Genomic DNA, 26,969 nt, shown 5'->3' on the forward strand with positions numbered 1-26,969 from the left:
GTATGATATTTCATAAAAAAACTATACTATTTATTTAGGATTTTTTTTCATGAGTAAATAAATAATATTAAAAAAATGTATAAATTACAATCAAAATTCATATATGAGCCTAGACCCATTTGCAACTAGCTTAGTCATTTTTTTTTAAAAAAAAAGTCAAATAGAATAAAAGGGAGCATAAGGTACTCCATCATCTACATACAAAAATATGACACACAATGGGGGGTCAAAAGCAGCCAGCCCAAAATACGACAGAAGGAAACAAATAAGCATAAAACTGAGAAAGACATTAACAACAAATGCCAAATCCCAACATCTGCACTTAGCGTTGTCTTGCACTGCACTCACTGTAAGAGAAGCCATCTAGTTCATGTACATGCTTTGTATATATAAGCGATGTCTGTTATAATTGGCAAATCTTATAATCTTTTCGATAAATTGATCTCTGGTCCTGTAAAAAGTATACAACACCTTATCATTTGTATGTTAAGTAATTTCTTAGAAAACCAGCTAAATATATCAATAATAAAAGTGAACACAACATGTAAAAATAAGATACAAAATTAAGGTTGTGGAACGAGGAACACGACTAAATGAGCTCTTAAAGGCGAAAATTTGTTCAAATAACATTTTTCTAAATTTTTAAAAAAATCACATATATACAAAATCTAAAATTTTAAGATTTAAAGATAAATGGAATTCAACTAAAAGTAATTGAAAAATAAATACGTACCCTCCTTTGTAATGCTCTCCTTTCAAGTTGGAAATATCACTCAATGCTTGTTTCCATTCCATTATTGTCGTAGAATCTTTTCCTAACTCCTTTTCATGTTCGGTTATAGCTTCACCATACCTCCCTTTTAGATGTCTTATGTCTGTTGGTTCCACTTCATAAAATATCGGCAAAACCAATAGTTTCTTCCTCTTCCGACAATCAAGAATCTTGATAAGTTCTTTAAGACACCATTTAGAGTCTGCAAAATTTTCTGACAAAACAACAATTGCAAACCTTGATTCTTCGATGGCTTCAAGAAGTTCCTCAATTGGGGCACCACCCTGCAATGATTGATCATCTTTGAAGGTCTGGAATCCCTCCTTACACAAAGCGTCATAAAGATATTTTGTGAAAATCTCTCTAGTATCGTTTCCTCTAAAGCTGATAAAAATTTGATATTGCGCTGTTGAGTGGCTTAGACTAACTAATGATTCTTCCCACTTCCCAATGGACATATTTTTCAAGGAAGATGCCACCTTTTCAACCAACCCAGGTAAGCCATTGCATTTAAAAGCAACTTTTTGTGCCACTTCAAATAGACCAGATTGGGAGTTAACACCAGAAATTTTTTGTAGCAATGTCAAAGCTTCGTCATTAGATAAAGGACTCAGAGAAATTGAATGGTCGCATCTCATGAGGACACAGTCTGCTTCATCACGTGTGGTTAAAAGAACCTTACATTGTTTTTAGACTCTTTTGAATTGTTATGCTTGTTTCAAATTATGTATTATCAGTCTTAGAATTTGTAGATATAGTTGGAAGTTGTTTTGGTTTCAACTTCTAATTGTATGTTGTTTGAATTCTAAGAATTAGATTATGTTTTAAAATTACTTTTATGTTTTGAATCACTTTGTTTTGATCATTAATCATGTACCTGAACAATGTCATATTCTCTGATTATGAGTTTGATTAATGAATGTTATGTTTGATTCAAATTTATGTCTTTACATATTTTTACTCAATTTGCATTTGCATATTTTATAAATTGATAAAGAATGCTAAAATTGAGGGGGAGCTTTATATGATTAAATCACAAGTATTATTACTGAATATGGTTTAATCAGAATCACAATCAAAAATTAATTAAAGGTTTTGTCATCATCAAAAAGGGGGAGATTGTTGAGACAAAATCCTATTTTGATGTTTTAAAGATAACAACCCTTAATTAAATTTTAATTTGATTCTGATCATTTTGTGATCTAACAAGTGCTCTTGAGTGATTTAATTTAAGAACAGATGCAATGGATTAAATTAACCTTGTTTCACTCATAAGAAAAGAATCAAACAAGTTTTAGACAAATCTGCAGTAGAAGAATGATCTCAGATTGGTCTCCAGACTTGTGTGTTCTAAAGCATAAGCACTTATTCAAGTCAACTGGTACAAGACAAGAAAGAACTTTTTAAGTTGGACTTATTAAAGGATCATAACAGTGCAAATAAGTCATTTAAGGCAAGGAATTGATTTTGGTTCTTGAGCTTACTCGAATAAGCTTCTTTAAGGAATAATAACTTCACATCTTGCAACAAGGCTTTATGTTCTCCAAGAACATCATTAAAGAAGTTAATCTAGACCAATGAGAACTCAGCAACAAGTACATACAGCTTGCAATGAAGGTTCATATCTGATCCCAAGTACAAGCTTATGACATGGGTGGCTACATTCTCCCATAAAAGAGTACTTATCTCACTATTCATTTGTCTCTCAACGGCTATTTCTTCACTCACAACGGATATGTGTGATGTCCAAGCAACAAAGGAGCATCTCCATCTATAAATAGCATGTTGGTTTAATTGGAAGAGCAAGAACTTCAAGCACACAAAGCAATCTAATACATTCAAAAAAAGCTCTCCTTTTCACTCTTACTCTAAAGCTCTTTAGAAATCTAGGATCATATATTTGTAGAGTACTTTGAGTGTATCAATTTGTAAGCTTCACATCCGGTTAGGTGTATAAGCTTAGATCCAAAGAAATCATTGATAAACTTAGGATTCTCTCAAGTCAATTGGGTATAATTGATTGAGGTAGAGCAGCTGGTTATAGCTGGATACTTTGTGATCTTGGTTTAAGATCATAAAGGGTCTTTGATCTGGGCTTAGATCAAAGGGAAGTTTTTCTGTAATCTTGGTCTAGATTATAGTGGATAATCTCACGCAAGTGGGGACTGGAGTAGCCCATACTATTAAGGGGTGAACCAGGATAAATTCTTTGTGTGATCTTCTCTTCCCTTACTCTTTTATTTGTGCAAACACTAACTCACACAAATCACTATATTGCACTTACATTTGAGGAGAACGTTCTCCAGTTAATCTAACCATTTACTATCATAGTGTGTTATTGTGCTTGAATCGTTTTTGCAGTTAAATTTTTAAAGGGTCACAATTCAAACCCCCCTTTCTTGTGACAAACATTGTTACTTCAATTGGCATCAGAGCACTGCCTCTAAAAGCTAAGCATCTAACAAGTGCTTGAGGAAAAGATTCAGGAAGGAAGTAATGTCTAAACCTGCAAAATTCATCTCAGAAGGAGGATCATCAAATAGACCACCTCTTTTTGAAGGAAATGACTACTACTACTGGAAAGACAAGATGGAATTGTTTCTTAGGTCACAAGATATCAATATGTGGGCTGTAGTAGAAGTTGGAGACTATGCTCCACTGGTCAAAGACTCATTCACACCAAAACCACAGCTTGAGTGGACAACTCAAGAATCTGACAGGGTACTACTAAACACTAAAGCTCAATTATTTATTAAAAGTGCTTTGTGCAGGGAAGAATATGACAGGATCATGGAATGCAAGACGGCCAAAGATATGTGGACCACTCTTCAAACACACCATGAAGGAACCAGCCACATAAAAGAAACAAGGATTGACATAGGAGTAAGAAAATTTGAACTATTTGAAATGAGTAACAGTGAAACTATAGATCAAATGTATGGAAGGTTTACAGTTATCATAAATGAGCTAAATTCTCTTGGTAAAAAATATACCACACATGAGAGAATAAGAAAGCTACTAAGATGTCTACCAGAAGAATGGAGACACATAGTAACTGCAATAACTGTAGCAAAAGATCTCAAAACAATGGATCTGGAAGATTTCATTGGATCCTTAAAAGCTCATGAAGCAATACTTCAAGAAAAGAAACCAGCAAAGAACAAAATGATTGCTCTAGAATCACAAGTAGAAGAGAACTTAAAAAGAGAAATAAGATGTGATGAAGAGAATCATCTTCAACAAGACGATGAAGAAGAAATAGCTTTTCTTTCAAGAAGAATCCAAAAGCTAATGATGAGAAGAAATCAAAACAAAAGATCATTCCCACCAAGAAGAAATGAAGCTGACCTAAGCCAAGTAAAATGCTACGGATGCAATCAAACTGGACATTACAAAAATGAATGTCCAAATCTAAAGCAAAGAAAACCTCCCTACAAATCTATGATGGCTACATGGGACGATCTAGAAGATATACCAGAAGAAGAAGCAAATGTTTGCCTAATGGCAAGAACTGACTTTGATGAGGTAAACCTTGAACCTTGTTCATCATGCATGAAAACTGAAAAATTATTTGATAATCTCTTATATGATTCACAAATTACTGCTCAAAAATATGATCAACTTAAAATTGAACTTACTAGAGTAATTCAAGAAAAAGATGAATATAAAACTAAAAATAAAATTTTAGAAGAAACTTTGGAAAAAGCTCAGCATGATCTAGATAAAGTTTATAAGTTAAGAGAAAACTTAGAACTAAAACAAAGTGTTTCAGTTTTAGAAAAAGACATAACCAAATGTGTGAAAACTACTGAAACTTTTGAAAATATTATAGGAGTTCAACAAAGAGTTGTTGATAAAGATGGAATAGGTTCTAAAACGTATCAAACAATTTATGATAAAAATTTCTTACCTAAAAAGGATCAAAAAATAAAAAGACTATTTTGTTCCTTCTGTCATAAACATGGACATATAAGATACTTTTGCTTTAAGAAAAGATCTACACACCATGTAAAAGATCATTCTCCAGATAATCTCCAAAACTATTTTCAAAAGAAATCATACAAAAGATCACCTCATAAGAAAATACCATTTAAAAACACTAACCATCAAGGACCCAAAACACTATGGGTACCAAAAGTCTTACTAAACTCAAATGCAGGAATGTCTGCTAGCAGTCAAGAAAAAGCCATGGTACTTGGACAGTGGCTGCTCGAGGCACATGACTGGAGACAGACACAGCTTCCTTTCCCTTGAGGAAAAGGAAGGAGGAACCGTTACCTTTGGTAATAATGAAAAAGCTAGTATCAAAGGTAAAGGTATAATAGGTAAAATTAATTCTGCTAAATTAGAAAATGTTCATTATGTAGAGGGTCTAGAACATAACTTAATAAGTATCAGTCAACTGTGTGATAATGGTCTTGAAGTAATTTTTAAAACTCATACATGTGAAATTAAGCAAATATCTACTGGAAAAACTCTTTTTAATGGATCAAGAAAAAAGAATGTATATGTCATATATCTAGATGAACTGCCTGTTGAGTCATGTTTTGTATCTCTTGAAAAGGATAAATGGATTTGGCACAAAAGGGCAGGACATGTAAATATGAGGACAATTGCAAAACTTTCTCAACTTGATCTAGTAAGAGGATTACCAAAGATAAGTTTTGACAAAGATAAATTATGTGAAAGTTGTACAAAAGGAAAACAAACCAAAAGTAGCTTTAAACCTAAAGACTTTATTTCAACTAAAAGACCTCTTGAATTACTTCACATAGATTTGTTTGGACCTGTCAAAACTACTAGTCTAGGTGGTAAAAATTATGGCTTTGTTATTGTTGATGACTACTCTAGATACACATGGGTTTTGTTTTTAAAAAGTAAAGATGAATCTTTTGAATCTTTTAAAATCTTTTGTAAAAAGGTTCAAAATGAAAAAGGTTCAAATATCATTTCCATAAGAAGTGATCATGGTGGAGAATTTGAAAACTCCTATTTTGAATCATTTTTCAATGAAAATGGTATTTCTCACAACTTTTCTTGTCCAAGAACTCCTCAACAAAATGGAGTTGTTGAAAGGAAAAATAGAACCTTACAAGAAATGGCAAGAACTATGATAGATGAATCCAATGTTGAAAAATATTTTTGGGCTGAAGCTATCAACACTGCTTGCTATATCTTGAATAGAATGTCTATAAGAAAAGTTTTAAACAAAACACCTTATGAACTTTGGAAAGATAAAAAACCAAATGTCTCTTATTTTCACATTTTTGGGTGTTATTGTTACATCTTAAATATTAAAGATAATCTAGGAAAATTTGACTCTAAATCTGATAAAGGAATTTTCTTAGGATACTCTCTAACCTCTAAAGCATATAGAGTTTATAATCTAACATCAAAATCCTTAGAAGAAAGCATGCATGTAAAATTTGATGAATTTGATGATATATCATGTGTAAGAGAAATAGATGATGAAGATGAGCAAAACTCATCAAAAGAACAAGTTATAGAACAGGAATCACCACCACAAGAACCTCCTAGAACTTGGAAGGTTGTAAGCAATCACCCTCAAGAACAAATAATAGGTGACACTGCAGAAGGTGTAAGAACCAGAAGATCATTTCAAGTTGATGAGAACAATCTAGCTATGATCTCTCAAATTGAGCCAAAATCCATAGAAGAAGCAATCACTGATGAATCATGGATAATTGCTATGAAAGAAGAACTTTCACAATTTGAGAAAAATGAAGTTTGGAAGCTAGTACCAGATCCTTTAGACCATTCTATCATTGGAACTAGATGGGTCTTCAGAAACAAAATGGATGAAAATGGTAAGGTAATTCGCAACAAAGCAAGACTTGTTGCTCAAGGTTACAATCAACAAGAAGGTATAGACTATGATGAAACATTTGCACCAGTAGCAAGGTTAGAAGCAATAAGAATCTTACTTGCATATGCATCTCATAAATGTTTTAAACTTTTTCAAATGGACGTAAAAAGTGCTTTTCTAAATGGATTTTTAAATGAAGAGGTTTATGTCCATCAACCTCCTGGTTTTAAAGATGAGCAAAAACCTAATCATGTTTATAAACTTACCAAAGCTCTATATGGACTTAAACAAGCACCAAGAGCATGGTATGATAGACTAAGCTCTTTTCTAATTGAAAATGGTTTTTCTAGAGGAAAAATTGATACAACACTCTTTAGAAAAACAAATGAAAATGATTTGTTAATTGTACAAGTATATGTTGATGATATTATATTTGGTGCTACTAATGAAAAAATGTGCGAGGATTTTTCAAACCTTATGCAAAGTGAATTTGAGATGAGCATGATGGGAGAGCTCAGATTCTTTCTTGGCTTGCAAATCAAGCAACAAGATGATGGAATTTTCATTAGTCAAGAAAAATACATCAAAGATCTTCTCAAAAAATACAACATGAATGAAGCAAAGATCATGACTACTCCAATGCATCCATCAACAAATTTAGATAAAGATGAAAATGGTAAAACTGTGTCTGAGAAGGAATATAGAGGAATGATTGGATCACTTCTATATTTAACTGCAAGTAGACCAGACATTGTATTCTCAGTTGGTCTTTGTGCAAGATTTCAAACATCTCCAAAAGAATCTCATCTTACAGCAGTCAAAAGGATTTTTAGATATTTGGTGGGAACACCAGATGTTGGTCTATGGTATAAAAAGGGATCTCATTTTGACCTAAAAGCCTATTGTGATGCTGACTATGCTGGTGACAAGCTTGAAAGAAAAAGCACAAGTGGTGCTTGTCAATTTCTTGGTGAAGCTCTTGTAAGTTGGTGCTGTAGAAAGCAAAACACCATAGCACTCTCAACAACTGAAGCAGAATATGTATCAGCTGCAAATTGTTGTTCACAAGTGATATGGATCAAAAACCAGCTTGAGGACTTTTCTCTAAGGTACACAAATATTAAAATTCTGTGTGATAATACTAGTGCCATTAATTTATCAAAGAATCCCATTCAGCATTCTAGATCTAAACATATTGAAATTAAACATCATTTCATACGTGATCATGTTTGCAAAAAGGATATTGAATTAATATTTGTTGACACTGAGTCTCAACTAGCTGATATTTTTACAAAACCTCTAGTTGAAGATCGTTTTAATTTTATTAAAGAAAATTTAAGAATTATAAAAATTCCAGCTGAACATTGTTGAACAAAATTCCTCTTCCTGGAGAACGTCAGGAGAACATTCTTTCCCAGAACGAAAAAGATCATGTCTTAAAAATGATATAAGCCATGTCTGAAAACTCTTAAGTGTTTATTTCTCCAATTAATTATTACTTTTAAATCTTTTACTCTTCCCATGACATTTGTCTCTCTCTTTCTCACGCCTTAACTCTCTCTCTCTCTCCTTTTAGTTTTCCTAAGTACAATTTACAACTATTCATAATTGTACTAAGCTACACCTAACCTATCTATCAAATCCTTTCCTATTCTCTAGACACTCTTTCATTAGTGGTTTATTTAATCCAAACAAACTCTACACTCTTTCATCATCACTTCCGTAATCCTCATCTCTTCTCCACTATTCATCAAACCCTCACTGTTCATCTTCCCAAAATCAATTTGATTTCAATGGCTCGATTGAAGAGACCAGCCAACAAGAACAAAATGGAAAGTTGTTCATCCTCTTCTCAAAAGTCAGGTACCAAATCATCTTCCTCTACCTCGTCTAAATCCCTTTCAAATCGTGAAAATGAGATTGAAGTTCAATCAAATCCCTCAAATACTCCTCAAACAAACCAACCCACTTTAGAAACCACACCTGCATCACCACCACCATCAATGGTTCAAATCTCTGAAGTTTTAATTGGAGCCATTCCAATCACTTGTAAAACCGTCATTGAACCCATTCAATGTTCTCAAACCGCTGCTGAAATCAAAACCACCACTCCAAAAATCAAAACTAACCCTATCTCTAAAAAGACTTCAACTTCGAACAAAACCAAAAAATCCAAATCACTTGATGTTTCAAAAGTCAGAAAATCAAGTAGATTAGCCTCAGGTGCTGGGAGAAGACCAGCAATAGATAAAACTGTGTATTCTCTCTCTGATGATGATTCAGAAAATACACACTCAGGCTCTCCAAAAGCCAAATCCGTTCCTGAAATTAAAACCTACTCAAAAAGACCTTCATCGTCCAAACACCACTCCAAACCCTCAAAATCTGAATCTTCTGAAGAAGATATCATGATTAGAAAACTCAAAAAACCTGCTCCTCTTATTCATGAGGATTGTCAACAAAGCTTCGAAATCTTTTCAAAGAAAAAACCTGTTCTTCCTGGTAGAGTGTATAACTTTGATGATCTTATCAACACAGATCATGACCTAACTCAATATACCAACCCTCTTGGATGGACAAACTTGTTCAACATTAGAGAAACTCATTATCCTAACCTTATATCAGCTTTTTACTTCAATGCTGTTATTTCCTCTGAACAAACCTACATTGCCTCTGAACTCAAAGGAATCAAATTCAAGGTCACTGAACAACTCCTCAGTGATCTCTTAGATGTACCCTCATCTGGTCACAAACTGTATGGAGAAAGCTGGTTCTCCATGGCAGGAGTGAACAAGGAAACATTCATGTCTGAAATCTATGAACCCGGAACCTCTCTCAAAAATCCATCCTCTTCCAAACTTAAACTTGTGTTCAAAATGTTTCACAACATGTGTCTTCATGCCATCTTTCCCAGAAAAGGTAGCAAGGATAAAGTCACTGACAATGATATGTTGATAATGTATCATATGTTCAACAAAATTCCTCTCAACCTACCCTATGTCATGCTCAAACATATGGTTTCTGTCATTGAAAATGAATCCAGAAAAGTCACTCTTCCTTATGGTATGTTTCTAACAAGAGTCTTCAACAAGTTCAAAGTAAGCTTTGAAGGAGAAGAAGGAAAGAATTCATCTACCACATTCTCTCTAAAGAATATTGGAAGAATGAAGTTCATAGGAGATATTGAAGACCACACCATTAGTGAACAAGGCCAGAAAAGGAAAAGAGAAGAATTTGAAAAGGACAACAATCTGGACCTTCTAGCTGAAGTCATGACTACACAACAGGAAGACCATCCAGAGACCGTTCTCCCTGTGTCAGCCAGTGAAAAAAGCAAGGAAAGTGTAAGTGAGAAAACCACCTCCATTCAGTTTAATCCCTTTGTATCCTTAGAATTTGATAACTTAGGACATAACTCTGAAAATCAATTCACCACTGTCTTAACTGATGGTTTTTCAAACAATCCAGTGAATACATCAATTTTCTCACCTTTGATGACATCACCTCAAACCTCTTTCAACACCACCACTTCAGATTTTCTGAGAAATTTCATTCAAACCCCTCCTGAGTATGCTCAGATGCATCAACCTGTGTTTACTGATGCTGGACCATCACTACCTTCTTTTCCTCCAAATTTTGCTTCACTTAGCTCTTTTTGCACAAATATCCCACATGATTCCGCTGCATATCAAAGTTCTGCCAACATTCATTCCTTCACTAACAAGTCTTCCAAAAAATCAAAAGTTGAAAAAGATATGACTAAGATCTTCCAAGCCATCAAAATCAACAACACTCTGATGAACTACACCATCCATGAACACCAACTCTTCAGAACTTGGCTCACAGAAGAATTTTGCCCAGCAATGCGTATCAATCCACCTCCATTCAATCCTCCTCCACAAGTTCCTGATTTTCCAGAACTTGACCAGGATTCCAGCCCTGATAACTCTCCACCAGCTGATCCTTAGAAGCGTTTTCTAAAGCCTCCCACCTCTTTTTGCTGTTGACAAAAGGGGGAGAATGAACTCTGTAGTAATTAGGGGGAGATTGTGAAGTTTTTAGACTCTTTTGAATTGTTATGCTTGTTTCAAATTATGTATTATCAGTCTTAGAATTTGTAGATATAGTTGGAAGTTGTTTTGGTTTCAACTTCTAATTGTATGTTGTTTGAATTCTAAGAATTAGATTATGTTTTAAAATTACTTTTATGTTTTGAATCACTTTGTTTTGATCATTAATCATGTACCTGAACAATGTCATATTCTCTGATTATGAGTTTGATTAATGAATGTTATGTTTGATTCAAATTTATGTCTTTACATATTTTTACTCAATTTGCATTTGCATATTTTATAAATTGATAAAGAATGCTAAAATTGAGGGGGAGCTTTATATGATTAAATCACAAGTATTATTACTGAATATGGTTTAATCAGAATCACAATCAAAAATTAATTAAAGGTTTTGTCATCATCAAAAAGGGGGAGATTGTTGAGACAAAATCCTATTTTGATGTTTTAAAGATAACAACCCTTAATTAAATTTTAATTTGATTCTGATCATTTTGTGATCTAACAAGTGCTCTTGAGTGATTTAATTTAAGAACAGATGCAATGGATTAAATTAACCTTGTTTCACTCATAAGAAAAGAATCAAACAAGTTTTAGACAAATCTGCAGTAGAAGAATGATCTCAGATTGGTCTCCAGACTTGTGTGTTCTAAAGCATAAGCACTTATTCAAGTCAACTGGTACAAGACAAGAAAGAACTTTTTAAGTTGGACTTATTAAAGGATCATAACAGTGCAAATAAGTCATTTAAGGCAAGGAATTGATTTTGGTTCTTGAGCTTACTCGAATAAGCTTCTTTAAGGAATAATAACTTCACATCTTGCAACAAGGCTTTATGTTCTCCAAGAACATCATTAAAGAAGTTAATCTAGACCAATGAGAACTCAGCAACAAGTACATACAGCTTGCAATGAAGGTTCATATCTGATCCCAAGTACAAGCTTATGACATGGGTGGCTACATTCTCCCATAAAAGAGTACTTATCTCACTATTCATTTGTCTCTCAACGGCTATTTCTTCACTCACAACGGATATGTGTGATGTCCAAGCAACAAAGGAGCATCTCCATCTATAAATAGCATGTTGGTTTAATTGGAAGAGCAAGAACTTCAAGCACACAAAGCAATCTAATACATTCAAAAAAAGCTCTCCTTTTCACTCTTACTCTAAAGCTCTTTAGAAATCTAGGATCATATATTTGTAGAGTACTTTGAGTGTATCAATTTGTAAGCTTCACATCCGGTTAGGTGTATAAGCTTAGATCCAAAGAAATCATTGATAAACTTAGGATTCTCTCAAGTCAATTGGGTATAATTGATTGAGGTAGAGCAGCTGGTTATAGCTGGATACTTTGTGATCTTGGTTTAAGATCATAAAGGGTCTTTGATCTGGGCTTAGATCAAAGGGAAGTTTTTCTGTAATCTTGGTCTAGATTATAGTGGATAATCTCACGCAAGTGGGGACTGGAGTAGCCCATACTATTAAGGGGTGAACCAGGATAAATTCTTTGTGTGATCTTCTCTTCCCTTACTCTTTTATTTGTGCAAACACTAACTCACACAAATCACTATATTGCACTTACATTTGAGGAGAACGTTCTCCAGTTAATCTAACCATTTACTATCATAGTGTGTTATTGTGCTTGAATCGTTTTTGCAGTTAAATTTTTAAAGGGTCACAATTCAAACCCCCCTTTCTTGTGACAAACATTGTTACTTCATTACTATCATCGGTGGCTTTCTTGTCAAGGCCATAGGCAAGGGCAGCAGCAGTGGGTTCATTGATGATACGCACGACATTAAGGCCCGCAATGAGTCCAGCATCCTTCGTGGCCTGGCGCTGGGAGTTATTGAAGTATGCTGGGACGGTAAGAACGACATTCTTCACGTTGGAACCAAGATAAGCCTCAGATATCTTACGCATCTTCCATAGGACCATGGAGGAAATCTCCTCAGCAGCAAACTGCTTCTCCTCATTCTTGTAGTTAACAACAATCATGGGCTTGTCAGCAGGACCAGAAATGACCTTGAATGGCCATAGCTTCATGTCACTTTGAACGGAAGCATCAGAGAATCTCCTTCCAATCAGACGCTTCACATCTACAACCACAAATTAGTTCAATTAACCAATAAGCAAACTACCTCAATAAAACATATCATGTTCTATTGAAATCAAGACAAAAAGTAACTCCATATATATTCATAAAACACAGATTCGGAGGAAAATGAATTTCCCGATAAACAAAACAACCAAAATAATAATGAAGCTAAACAAAAGTTGAATAGAATCAGTATTTTAGAAACAATGCAAGTACTATAGTAAAAATTGTAAATAACAGATTATGATATACAAGTCTATGAAATTTGGACATATGTGAAATTTAAAACAAACGCCAAATAAGGCTACCGAAGATAGTGTTGGTGGGGTTCCTGGTGACCTGGCTCTTGGCTGCCCCGCCGATCAAGCGCTCAGAATCTGTGAAAGCGACATAAGAGGGGGTGGTCCGGTTGCCTTGTTCATTCGGGATGATTTTGACACGGTCGTGCTGCCACACTCCAATGCAGGAGTAGGTGGTGCCGAGGTCGATTCCAACAGCAGGGGCCTCTCCTTTTCCAGCCATCAATGTCTGAGAACGAAGAAAGAGAAGACCAAGGGAATGGTTATTGTGATCAAATAATGAAATCTGCTACTCGTAGCTTGTTTCAAGTTGAACTACAAGAATCAATAGATTACTAGTTATATTATAAAATTCTAATTGAAACACGGTTTTCCAGCATGATCACGTTACATAGTTGAAATTTGGTTCTAATTATATTATGCTGTAAACTAAGTATCTAAATAAAAAAATTATTTTTATGGTCAACTATCTAAAATGGTTTAGTTTAACATGACTTCAATTATATTTCCTCTTTTTTTTTCTTCTTAATTTTGGTGAGTTGGAGTTTCAAGTCAGTACTCAGTACTCAGCAGCATGGATCGTGCTGTGAAGGTGGGAAGAATGGTTCCTCCCAATAATTGAAGGAAGGGGATGGTTCCTATGAAATAATGCCTTCATTAATCATATACTAATCATATTACAGTTGGGCATGCAGTACAAGTGGGCTATTAAGTTTACGTTGACCAAAGAAAGAAAAAAAAAAGGATATAAATGGCATTTTAATTATTATGGTCAATATAAAGATTAACCATGAAAATTACAATTACAGCAATTGCCTCATCATCAAATTTCATCTCAAATGCAACATGAGTAACTCCGGATTTTCAATTAATTTTTTCCATTCGTTACAAAATCTTGCAACGGTTGCTCCATCCAAGACTCTGTGATCCGCACCGATATTAACCTGGAAGCAGAAAAAAAATTCAGGTAATGCAGTTGCTTCATGTTCTAAACAACATTCATCTATAAAGTGGACATGCTAATTGCTAAGTCATGAACTATAAATATAATCATTGAAGATTATTGTAGTATCTTTCAAAATGTGGTTTTGACTTGTTCATACATCTAGTTGATGAATGTGAATATGCAAGACTTACAGTCATGAGTGATGCAGGATACACATTTCCATCATCAGTAAACTGTGGAACTTTCTGAATTCGACCGAGGGCAATAATAGAGACTTCAGGCAGATTAAGAAGCGGGGAACCAAACTTTCCACCAATTGCTCCAATGTTACTCAAAGTGATTGTCCCGGCACATATATCCTCAGAACTTAACTTGTTATCTGAAGCCAATTGTTGCAACCTTGCTAGCTCTTTGGTTATCTTTTATGAACAAAGAAAATTAAATTGATAAGAACAATCTCTATATGTCTATGAAAAATGTTAAGACATATCATTTTCATATGTGCATTATTTTAACAATAATATGATTGTAAACTAACCTCTAATATGGAAAGATTCTGAACATTTTTTATATTCGGCACAACTAGACCATGTGGTGTCGCCATGGCAATTCCAATGTTGTGCGAACCTGTATCAAATTAACCTATTGTGTCAAATATGGTAAGACACCAAGACATCAAATTAACAGTCACGATTCTAGAATTGAATGATCACCGATTAGAAAAAGGTCCAACATCAACGACCTTTTTAAGCCCACTCGTAGCATGAGAACAACATAAATATATATTGTGCTAAGAAACTGTGCAACTATTATCCTTGTGAACCACCCATGATTAAGACACTGAAAAAATCTTCTCAAAGACTCAAGTTTTTATGTGGCAGAAATCTATATACATACTAACACTGTAGTTCAAGTTGAAGGTTATTTTGCATGCACGACACGGACCAAAGAGACAATAGGCTAATGAGTGCAACCAGTTTAACCTCACCATGATATTTAAATCATATTTTATCTTTTCTTGAATACATGTTTTGACTAAGAAAAAAACCTTACATTCGCTCTTCAAAATTTCAAAGCAATCAACCTTCAAGGAAGGGGAAAAAAGTTTATGAATCATTCATCCAATTATATATAAGAACCAAACCTTTGAGGACGACTTCAAATGCATCCTCTTTGAAGCAACTGTTCACAGAGGGGTACTTGATGAGGGCCATTGATAGAGATTTGATTAATATTGGAAGGAAAGTGTGCTTGACATCTGGATAAGGATTATTCTTTTGAAAAGATGTTTTGAGCTCCACTAGGGCATCACAGTTTATCTCGTCTACATAATGAAAATGCGGGACTTTGGCAGCCAGAGACATTGATTTTACCATCGCTCTTTGGAATCCCCTACAAAAAGAAAAGAAAACAAAATATAATTAACTTTCTCATGACCAAGTTCTTGATAATTCAAATTCTACAACTTAGAGTAAAGGAAAACACTTTCATACTATTGCAACACTCTAGCTCATCACGGTTTTATAAAAACTAACATAAATCATAAATGACTAACAAATATCCATCCGCTTCTCATAAGAAATAGTAAAGAACCCGTTTGGTGGTCAGGAAAGGATAGTGACGTATATAACAAGAGAGTTGTATAAGGATAATATATGGGCATAATATGGTCTTATTCATATCACATGTTTCATGTGCACCAGATAAAGAAATTTTTTTATCCTATCCTCTAGTATAAGATTTTAACTAGAGATGCAAGATAGAATATGGTGAAAAGATTAGCTTATCATACTGTTGGCTCATCCAAACTAGATTGAGACATGATATGATAGCTTATCGTATATTGTTTCTCTTATCCTGGCCACCAAAAGGGTTCAAATCCATGTTTGCATTATTTTACCTAAGAGGAAGTATCGTGTCTTCAGAAGGCCTATCATATTTATTTTTTGCATCATAACTGTATTCTTCTGCTCGATGAACCTGTTCTCCAGAAGCAGCAGATGGAGTTTTAGTGATTCCTTTGTTGATGGCAAAATTGAGCACATCTTCTTTTAAAACCCTTCCATCTTTTCCAGTTCCACATACTTCATTTATATCTATACCATGCTCCTTTGCTAGACTCCTTACAGCAGGTGTTGATAGAACTCCGGCTTGTTTACCCTTTCCAATATCAGAATCTAGCTGCTTTATGTTTACTGAATCGTCAAAACTTGCTGTAGATGCTGACTCATTAACAAATATCTGGTCAGAATCAGGTGACTTAGCATTTTCTGAAACACCAAAATCCATTGAAGGACAAGCAGACTCATCAATTAATATCTTTACAAGGGTTGCTCCAACCTGAAATTTTACCCAAGCGAAGCTCAGATATATCCGATAGCAATAATGTATAGTTGTTAATGAACAAAAACGATGCACAAATCCCTGGATATAATTCTCACCAAATGACTCCCTGTCAGCCCTTATTCCTATTTATGGGCAACATGTCGTATTTATTTCTTCTAACCATCGCAACCTAACTAATTAACTAAGCCTCTTAATGAACAGACCTATCATTATCTGTAGAGTGTAGCCTAACATCAAATAACCAAAACACTAATGCAAGATATAGGTTATTAAAGTATATCTTCCACAGTTAACAGGCTTTAAGACGTCAATCACTAAAAATAGGCCGTGGAAAGGCCCCATATATATTTATGTATTATTACCATATTTTTCCAATACACCAAAAAGTCTCGCATTGCTTAGGAATCGAGACTAATAATAGTTTATAAACACTGACTCTCTTCAACTCACTGGGGCACCTTTTACCTAATGACAAAACCGTGAGAACTCAAATAAAACCCAAAGCCGACAATACATCAGAAAAGCGATGCAGCCGACTTGAGGTCAGAACATGTATCACCTTCCTATGTAATGCTCTTATGTAATCATAAAAAGCAGGCTTGGTGAATGAAATGCAGCCGACTTTCTTTCTGTTTTTCACTTGTTTCATTGGTTCACTTGCTTCCAATTCTCTCAAACAGTATCTATCAATCAACTTAAAAATACAACATTGAACTAAAGTCTAATCTCAAATGAGATATGTTTCAATCAACTTCTCCCAACCCCTCCCACACCAATGTACCCTAACAATTTCTAAATTGAAACTATAAACATCATCCTACTGAATTATACCAACAGAGTGAAATTTAATATCTGACCTTTACAATGTCACCAGGACCATGAAGAATACTAGAAACTTTTCCTTTATACCGACTCGTAATTTCTATAGTAGCTTTATCACTTTGAACTTCACATAGTGGTTGGAAGTCTTCAACATAATCACCCTACCAATATGACACAATAAACCATTCATAATCATAAATACCAATAAAATTTCATTGAAAATTGCATACATCAAAATTCAAATCAGTACTACACTTACCTCTTGGACATACCATTTGAGAAGTTCGCATTCAGCAATACCTTCACCAGTCTGTGCCAAAGGAACTTCAACTATGTTCCCAACAGGAATATCCAACACAGATTGAGCAGAAAAACAATATCCTTTAACATGCTTAAAATTGAACTACAAAACAGAAACTCAATAAATAAGTGCCATATTGAAATTCATCAAACTTGTTAATAATAATCATGCATGTTACTGATTAAGAAAAGGGAAGAAGAAAAAAAAAACTCACATCTATGTGAGAATTAGCTTTAGGTAACAGAAAAGAGTCAAAAGACCGTGAAACAGAGGAATGGTAAGAGGAGGAGGAGAACCCAGAAGAGAAACTCTCAGAAGCAGAAAGATGGAACAATCTCCGGGTATAGATCAAAGCTCTTCTCTGGCAAATTCGGGTACTCAGCATCTTTGAAACGATGAAGTGAGACAAAAAGGGATTTTTGTTTTATTTTAAGGTTGTGTGTATGTTTGATTGTGTTAATGATGTTTGTGAGGGTGAAAAAAACAGGGAGTTTGAAAATGAGAAGAGACGTTTGGAAGTGAAACTGAGAGGTGTTTTGTTTTTTGGGTTTGGTTTGGTTTGGATTTGGAGTGAGCAGAGTACAATACATTGCATGCTGACAAGTTGCTGACTGGAGGATAGTGATAATGAAGTGTTTGTCTGTTTGTTGAAACTTTGATATGGGTCATCATGGGATGTAAAGATAAGGACCGATTAAAATATTAAACACATAAGTTATCCTGTTTGGATGGGATCATGACTTTCATGAGTTATTTGAATTAATTAAACAAATAGATAGAGCAGCAAAAGACGATTTAAATACATTAGGCTCAATAACAAATCAAATGATTTTCAATTTTTATAAAAATATTTATGGATGATCTATACAATATAAATTTTCAATTCAACGGTGGATTTTGTAAAATTCGTATTCGTTATAGTGTTTTCGGTGACTTGTGAATGATGCACAACTTGAGAGACTTGTGCACCATAGAATTTGCCGTTTTTGTTATGGTGAATTGTTAAAAAGAATTTAAGTTTGAGAATAATTTTTAATTATATTTTACTTATGACGATAACACTCACAATATTTTTATTTTTAAAAATTATGTAGATTATATTTAAGCATCAACGTGAGACATTTTTTGCGAATTAAATCAGCCTGTTTAGTCAATATTTTTAGTATGAAGAATTTGTGTAGGTTTTTTTTTTTTTTGAATCAAGAATTTGTGTAGGTTTAGTAAGTTCAATAGCGCTTATAGTTTATTGAACTATAACTATTCAATTAACGTGACATTTTTTAGACGAACTAGTACAAAAAAAAAAAAAAATTAAACATAATTGCTTTGATATAGAATTGGTTTTTGAACTAAAATTACTTCTACTATAAAAAAGCAAACATCATAAAAATCTCATCAAACCAAATTTGACCATTTTAAATAGAGCTGTCAAAGGGGTCGGCCCGGTCCAGCCCGACCCGGCCCGAGGGGGCCCGTTCATATAAAGGGGCTGGCCCGGCCTGGCCCGTTAACTTCGTGGCCCAGCCCGACTAGCCCGGCCCAATAAGTAAAAGCCTATATGGTCCGATGGACCGGCCCACTAATTTTCAGTTTTTTTTTTTGAAAAAAAAAACAGATTCTAGTACTAAATTTATTTTATATCTAAATATCCCTATATTTTCTCACATAATCTCCCAAACAATAATATCATCCTCTTTATCCTCATCAAACAAACAAACAAATCTCTAACAAATAATCTCATCATAATCCAAAAAGTTTTTTGTCATATTATTATTATTATTATTAGCGGCCAGTGTCAGTTTGTGTGATCCACATTTTCTATTTTGCCTTATGTTTTGGTGAGTTTGTTAATAAAAGATTTTTACAGCTAAAAAAAAAGACGCGTCTTATGTTATGGTGAGTTTGTTAATAAAAGTTTTTTGCTGGCCAAAAAAAAAATTAAGGGTATTGTTGTTATTATGAAAAGTTCACACCAAATTTTTTTGTATCCTCTTTATACATAGGTATAGATTTCCACCTCGTATCTCAGTATTTTATATCTACTTCTAATATAATCAAATTAATTACTACCAAAGTTACTAATTTATCCTTAGTAGTTTTAACTATATTCCAAGTTTTATATCCTTCATTGTAATTTCACAACAAAAAAATATAGAAAGAATATAAGATAAATACAATAAAAACATGATATGCTTAGAAATATGAATAAAACAGATTATAGATAGGAACAAAACACAAATAATAACAATAAAACGATAATTTGTTTTAAAAAAAATAATAAAACGACAAAACTAATAAAAAAAGATTATATATAATTTATGCGTAAAAATAGGATCAAAATATAACAATAAAAAAATTATAGAATTTTTTAAAATATTTTTTAAATTTTTTAAGGGGCCGGCCCAGAAGCCCGTGGGCCGGCCCATGACGGCCCATGAAAAAGCCTGGCCCGATAAGGTCTGGCCCGATAAGGCCCGGCCCGCTAAAGTCTGGCCTGATAAGATCTGGCCCGATAGGCCTAATAGGCCGGCCCAATAGCCCGACCCATTTTGACAGCTCTAATTTTAAAGATGTTTTCTCTTCCCACCTCCATGAATCTTTTATACCCTCAATATTCCAATTTTACCCTTGCAGAAAAATTCGGTTTGTAGAAACCAAATTTTTTCTAGTGCAAATTCAGAGTAAATTTCGGTTTTTAGAAACCGAAATTTGTTTTCAAGGCAAAAAAAAAATTCGGTTTCTACAAACCGAAGTTTTTTCAAAGGCAAAATTAGAAATTCAGGGGAGATAAAAGATTCACGGGGTGGGAAGAGAAAACATCCATTTTCAATTCAAATTGAACACAAATTTAAGCCTCATTGTATCCTACATGGAAAAAAAAAAATCAAATCAACCATAAGTCCATACATGTTGCAAGGCTGAAAATGTTGTTTAGTAATTATAAGCAACACTTGGGAACATGCAAGGCTAATAAAAGAAAGGTAAAAGATAAGTAACAATTTATACTTTTTAGATTACACATCTATAACAAAATTTACCTTCCTCAACTTGGACTTTAAGACAAAAGAGAAGTTACTTTGTTTTTGCAAAGCTTTAAGGAAAGTTGTGTCATGTTGATGTTCTTCTCAATACACACATAACATTAATCTGTCTTAGGCCAAACAAGTCTCTTAAACACGTTAGAAGTGTCATATAGAAGCATAAGAGATTTGTCAAGACTATGTAGTGAGTAGTCAAGAGAGGTCTAATAGTGCAACCATTAACTAATTCACTTGCAAATATTTATTGTGCTCATAAAAAATCTCATCCGCATTTTAAAATCATATTGAAAACTCAAATCAATCAATTTTGTCATATCCACTGTATATTGGGTTGGGCTGCATTTGTATGGGCCATATGGTTATTGTGAAACAACGTATCTACCGACTAGTGTATAGCTTCTTTCTTTTCGCACCCCACAGTTTTCACGTCCCCGTCCCTAATTATTATTACACATTTTACACATTCAGATTCAGATTTTAGAATCTGAATACCCCTTATAAATAGTTTGAATCCTCTTGTGGAAAAATGAAATTTTAAATTTTTACATATCCTAATTTTTAGTATGAAGAATTTGATTCTAAATCCGAAATTTAGAATCATATCCAAATATTCATCTTCAATAAGATTTACTGTATCTTTGATCATTATGGGAGCAATAGCTCTCAAATTGACCGCTTTAATCCATGCCGCCTCTTTCACTAGCTATTCCTTCAGTCATAGCTTCTCAATCTACAAGAAGCAATAACATAAGCAGTTATTAATGCCTAACGGTGAATTTTTTACACATTCATATGAGAAAAAAAATCCTTAAATTTTATTTTGGAACAAAAGGGGTTCAAAGTTCAAACCATATATAGGAACATTCAAATTCTAAAATTTGGATGTGTAAAATTAATTGTTTTCCTTGGTAAACCAAAAAATATATATTAATTGTTTGCCTTCCAGATTTTAAAATCCAAAAGGAGTGATAAAATAATTTAGCGGGGAGGTGTGACACTAGAAACGTGTGTTGGGTTTCAAGTATGAGTGATTAAGTCGCACATTGACTGTGAATAAGATGAATGTTAGATTTAAAATAGAGGTGAAATGTATACTTATATGTCTTATGGCTTTGGATGAAATTTGGATGAAGACTTTGGCCCTCTTTGTATAAAATTAAAATTATGGCTATAAACTTAAAGGAAATAAAAGAAGGATGCATGTTTGCAGACTTGGATCCGAAATTTAAATAGTAAATTTCAACCGACATCACATTTTATATGCACGGTTGGGGTTCAAATTCCATGTGGATTGTGGTTTGCTTATTTTAATTGGACGACTCGAAGCAAGTTGGCCTAGTCACCATTTTCCACCAAGAGTTTAATTGTTGTGTATTGTCGGTGTAAATTATTTTTACACATACATCCAATGAAGCGTTGTCACGTCATTTAATGAATGTGACACATCATGTGTTTTTAATGAACATACATGATATGTCAGTTTATTATTGGACGCATGTGCAAAATAACTTTAGACCGATTCTTTCCAACAATCAGTCCATGACCATGACCTGCAAGCACCCGCTTGAAAGATGATAGGGTATGCTGCTTGGTTGGTTGGTTGGTTTTATTTTATGAAAAGTGTATGTTGGGAAAAGGACAAACCTAAAGTGTTTTACCATTGTAGTAACTGTTGTTACTTTTTTTTTTTTGGTACAACTGTTGTTACTATTATCTCTAGTCAATATTAAAGACTAAATAAAATATTAGACTCATATTAACATGGTTCTTTCTACCACTCACATAGTCCAAAAAACTCAGTCACTATGCATTGTTTCCTTTCACCTAATTAAAAGCTCACACAAAAGTTAAATGCGACTGGGCACTACTCATTCATTCTTTTTAACCATGATAGAGATCGGTAGATGGATAAATATATCACAGTACCAAAGCCAAATAAATAACTGCCACACCAAACCAAAACCACATCAATTCCCACTACACGACAAAATACTTCTATTTTCCAACCCTAAAAAAAATTCATAAAACAAATAATAAGTGTGTACGTGGCAGTAAATTAGCAAAAACAGTCAAATCTTCGTCCTTTGTTACTGCTACATAGCTGTAGTGGGCCCCACTATACTCTCTTTTCGTACTATTCCATCTTCTCCTTCTTCTTTTTTTTTTTCCTATTTATGTTATGTTATTACCATTTTTTCATTCACTACCACCAACTTAGTGAACAATTTAATAGTGACACCACAATACAAAAATATAATCATAGAATGAAATATGGTTGGTCTTGGTGTTGTGTTAGAAGAAGCTGAACCAAAGAAAAATAGTAGCATCAACATCAACAAGAAAAACACTCATCAAGTTATTAACAAAACCACTATGAATATGCTTACCACTATCAACAACAACAACAACAAAAATTCTTCACTTTCTTATCCTTCTTCTCACCATTTTCCTTTTCAGAAATCTACTTTTCTTGACCATTGTTTTCTATGCAACAACAAGCTCTTACCTGAGAAAGATATCTACATGTACAAGTAAGTTCTTAGAACCAAAATATTTTCACTTTTTTATTTTATCTCATATAGTTTAGATCTTATAATGCATAATAAACCAGATCTTTTAATATTAATATGTTACTATGTACCCAAAAAAAAAAATTAATATGTTACTTGAATTTTGTATTATTATTATTATTTTTTTTTTTGTCATGTTGACACATTTATTTATATTTATTTACTATATGAATATTATTTATTACAGAGGGGACAGAGCATTTTGTAGTGTGGATTGTAGGTGCAAGCATATTTTAAGGGACGAGGAAGAGGCTATTGAGAAGAAGAAATGTTCTTTGGAATTGGATTAGAGGGTTTTTTTTTTTTTTTTTGAAGAGTGACACTAGAAATGGGGTGGAGGGAATTTTTTTAGGGATGGTATTGGTAATCCAGTTTTTCACCCATGGTTTAAGTTTTGTAATGACCTAAGGACCCTTTGTCCTTTATTTTGCTTCCTAGTATGAAGCCAAAATGTCCTTTCACAATTTAATTATTTTGGGTCCATCCAGTAATATGAGGGGCATTCTTTATGGTTGTGGTGGTTCTTACTATGCTTTCACTTTTTTTCTTTTGGTACAAAATGCTTTAACTTTCTTTTTAGTGTATTTATGCTTTTACTTTATTGCCCATATCATAGAGAAATACTTGCCATTTTTATTTTAAGTTTTTTTTTTTTTTACTGTGAAATATTGAGGATATTTATGGTATATATGGTAGACTTTGTTTAATATGCACGAGTAAATTATAGTATCATATACAAGTATGTTTTCTACGGTCATATCAATAAGTCGGCTTTGGCTAACATGGAAGACTTCACTAAGTCTTCCATGGTGCACAAGTTTTGAATATTATTATAACGAATACGAATTTTATAAAATCTACCGTTGGATTGAAAGTTTATATAATATAGATCATCCATAAATTTTAAAAAAAAAATTAAAAATTATTTGATATGTTATTGAGACTCATCAAAATTAACGGTATTCAATTAAAATTCATAAACCGTTAATTTTGATGGGTCACAATAACATATCAAATAATTTTCAATTTTTTTAAAAAAAATTATGGACGATCTATATAATATAAACTTTTAATCCAACGGTGGATTTTGTAAAATTCGTATTCGTTATAATAATACCAGCAACTTGTGCATGGTGCACAATTTGTGCTACTTGTGCACATTAGAAGTAGCCCAATAAGTCACAATATATCACATTTGATCTAATGGTAAGATTTATTAATTAATCAAATTATGGAAACATATTTGTGTATAGTAAAGATTTGGTTCACTTGTACATTATAGAATTGAACTCTTTGTGGTGTGGTTGTTAATTCAGTTGAATTGAAACTTGAAATGTGATTTATTTTGTCAATTTTTATTTAGGAAATTCTATGATAGGTATCTTATTTAGATATATGTGTCGGTACATCTGCTGATATGAATAATTCTGATAGTTTTACGAATAATGTTTATTAACTTTAAATTTTTTTAGAATTATCTACGTCGACAATTTACCGTATATATCCGAAGATAATTAGGATTGAGAAGTTAATTTGTGCCCCTGGTAGATGTTGTACGATTCTTTGAAGTTATAGGACTTGATAGAGGTGTTTGTTTTGAACCAAAATGACAATAATCCACACACAACAACTGATCACAAGTTTTTGCATGCAGGGTATATACAATACTAAAATATTTACAATTTGGCCAAGTAGTACACATTTGATATTTATATTTCACAAGGGTACACCTGATCATCAGGAGCATATAAATGTCTACAAATCAAACTATATGTGCATATTTTACTGGTTTAGTGTTTAGTAACATGCATGTACATGTTAATTTGATGTTCTAGATATCATAAAATAGTTCCAATTGGCAATAGAATTTAGTTTACGTTAATGTATGTATTAGTTGGCTTCAATACTAATTAATCCCTGAAAAGCAAGTTGGCAATGCTATGGTCGGTTGTCCATTAGCTAGATATATAAAGAACTACAAATTGTGTTAATAGAACATTTTCATGACATTTGGATCACATTTTGTGAGCCTGAGCAAATCTTGAAACTATTTTTTAGGGAAAGCTTAGGAAAGAATATTATAATTTGTAGTGAAGTTTGTCTGACATGTTTCAATTAATAATAAAACTGTGATTGATTCTGTTTGAGAGATACTTCATGCATCCCAACTCAGACATAAGGGAAAATTTTCATATTTTTTATGATTCAAAATATTAGTAAATTCTAACAGAATTTCATGCTTTGAAAAATAATAATTGTTCAGGTAGAATACTATATGAAGAGGATTTTTAATTTAAATATTATTACGACACTCAAAAATATTAAATAGGTTAAATAATATTCTTTAATTAGTATATATTCTTAGACTAAAAAGAGTGTATATTTCAATAGAAAAAGTAATAAAATATATTCAAATAAAATGTATAGTCTGAGTTGGATAGTTCAACTTACTTGAACTAAACGTTAAAGAGTTTGAAATGTTAAATAAATAGTTTGGGTTGGATAGTTTAACTTATTTGAACTAAATAGTTTGACTTTGAAATGTTAAATAAAGGATTGGAATCGGAACTGTGATGAAGGAAAACATAATTGACAAATAACTAATATACTACTAATATTTATTTATAAAAAAAATTACTTTTCTAGTTAATGTAAATAAAACATAATATCAGTCCAATGAATTATGTTTGTGTTTTGAGTATTATTTCAAAATTTGAAGTCACTCATTACCTTGTTTTGCATCCCTTGTATAGAAATGTGTGATATCAGCTTGTAATAATAATAGGAGAGAACTTCTAGTGCGCATATGATTGGAATTGGATTATCTAAAGTTGAATTTTTCTATATTTTCAGCATTTAGAAAAAATTTAAGGGTACTTTCATCTTTATAATATAGTACATAAATATGTTTATACTGTAACATTTTCTCTTTTATAATAATTTTTTTACTACGTGTAGAAGAATTTAGAGCATTAAACGTAAAAAACCCAAATCCCATATTATTGGACCAAAAAGTGTGATTTAAGTATAAATCTTCCCTTTAGTCAAAAAAAAACAAGAAGAAGAAAAGAGTATAAATCTTCCCATTTGCGCCTCCCACACGATTGGCTTTGCAAAATTTTTGCTTATATTATCTTAGGAAAGCCAAAAATAATGATTTTGAGCTGCTTTCACCAAGTTTGTTCAAGTCTTATCTTAAAATCGGATGCAGATTTCCTGCGGTAATTTTTCACAAAATTTTCACACAGTTTTAAATCTGGACCGTTGAGTATAGATCGAACGGTCTAGATCAACGCAATTAATAAATCACATGAAACAATCTCTACCACACGTTTTTGATCAGATGGCTGTAATGCAAAACCGCGTGGAAACTGTGTCAAAATAAACTTCAAGATATCTGTTTCCCTTAAAATCCACTACATGCCTCAAGAGTTACTCGTTCCGTCCTTAATTATAAGCATTTTTTCAAACATAAAATTTGTCCCTAAATATAAGCTCATTTTCAATTTCCTAAACACATTTATTATTATTTTTCCAGACATAACCCTACTTTACGTTGAAAACCGAAAAGTCAACTACAAATACATCTTTTCACCAAGGACAATTTAGTAATTGTAACATCTAAAAAGTATACATTAATTACACTACCAACTTTTCTTAATATGCGTGAAAAACACCAAGAGGTGTTTATAATAAGAGACGGAGGGAGTACTACGTGGGTTTGGTTTTCGCCCAATATTATAGCTCCATCATTTTTATTATCATATTTGATCATATACTGTATCACAGTCAACTTATGAGTTTATCAATAAACTCTCGATTACTATTTTGTGCTATCACTTCCGTTTCCATTCTTGTTGTTTTGATACCTCCACT

The 26,969-nt window shown here is 33.0% G+C and overlaps 4 protein-coding genes across 4 annotated transcripts; 1 reads left to right on the plus strand and 3 right to left on the minus strand.

Annotated features, from left to right (window-relative positions):
- Positions 1-35: 35 nt before the first annotated feature.
- Positions 36-1,455, minus strand: LOC123882098 (toll/interleukin-1 receptor-like protein). The gene is made up of 2 exons (XM_045930896.1): positions 734-1,455; positions 36-451 (listed from the first exon to the last, which is right to left on the minus strand). The coding sequence occupies exons 1-2, from the start codon at positions 1,408-1,410 to the stop codon at positions 364-366; spliced, it is 765 nt and encodes a 254-aa protein (XP_045786852.1). The 5' UTR covers positions 1,411-1,455; the 3' UTR covers positions 36-363.
- A 10,874-nt stretch (positions 1,456-12,329) lies between these two features.
- On the minus strand, positions 12,330-13,541 carry LOC123922251 (heat shock 70 kDa protein 18-like). The gene is made up of 2 exons (XM_045974985.1): positions 13,077-13,541; positions 12,330-12,769 (listed from the first exon to the last, which is right to left on the minus strand). Exons 1-2 carry the CDS (start codon positions 13,288-13,290, stop codon positions 12,330-12,332), a joined length of 654 nt encoding a protein of 217 aa, XP_045830941.1. The 5' UTR covers positions 13,291-13,541.
- Positions 13,542-13,672: 131 nt separating this feature from the next.
- Positions 13,673-18,154, minus strand: LOC123882099 (lipoamide acyltransferase component of branched-chain alpha-keto acid dehydrogenase complex, mitochondrial). Its single transcript, XM_045930897.1, has 8 exons — positions 17,697-18,154; positions 17,441-17,584; positions 17,217-17,342; positions 15,914-16,353; positions 15,158-15,405; positions 14,552-14,640; positions 14,205-14,432; positions 13,673-14,011 (listed from the first exon to the last, which is right to left on the minus strand). Exons 1-8 carry the CDS (start codon positions 17,865-17,867, stop codon positions 13,898-13,900), a joined length of 1,560 nt encoding a protein of 519 aa, XP_045786853.1. The 5' UTR covers positions 17,868-18,154; the 3' UTR covers positions 13,673-13,897.
- Positions 18,155-22,727: 4,573 nt separating this feature from the next.
- Positions 22,728-23,666, plus strand: LOC123882100 (FCS-Like Zinc finger 15-like). Its single transcript, XM_045930898.1, has 2 exons — positions 22,728-23,054; positions 23,281-23,666. The coding sequence occupies exons 1-2, from the start codon at positions 22,795-22,797 to the stop codon at positions 23,381-23,383; spliced, it is 363 nt and encodes a 120-aa protein (XP_045786854.1). The 5' UTR covers positions 22,728-22,794; the 3' UTR covers positions 23,384-23,666.
- Positions 23,667-26,969: the final 3,303 nt, after the last annotated feature.

This window comes from Trifolium pratense, linkage group LG4 (genome assembly GCF_020283565.1).
Source record: "Trifolium pratense cultivar HEN17-A07 linkage group LG4, ARS_RC_1.1, whole genome shotgun sequence".
Lineage (NCBI taxonomy): Eukaryota > Viridiplantae > Streptophyta > Magnoliopsida > Fabales > Fabaceae > Trifolium > Trifolium pratense.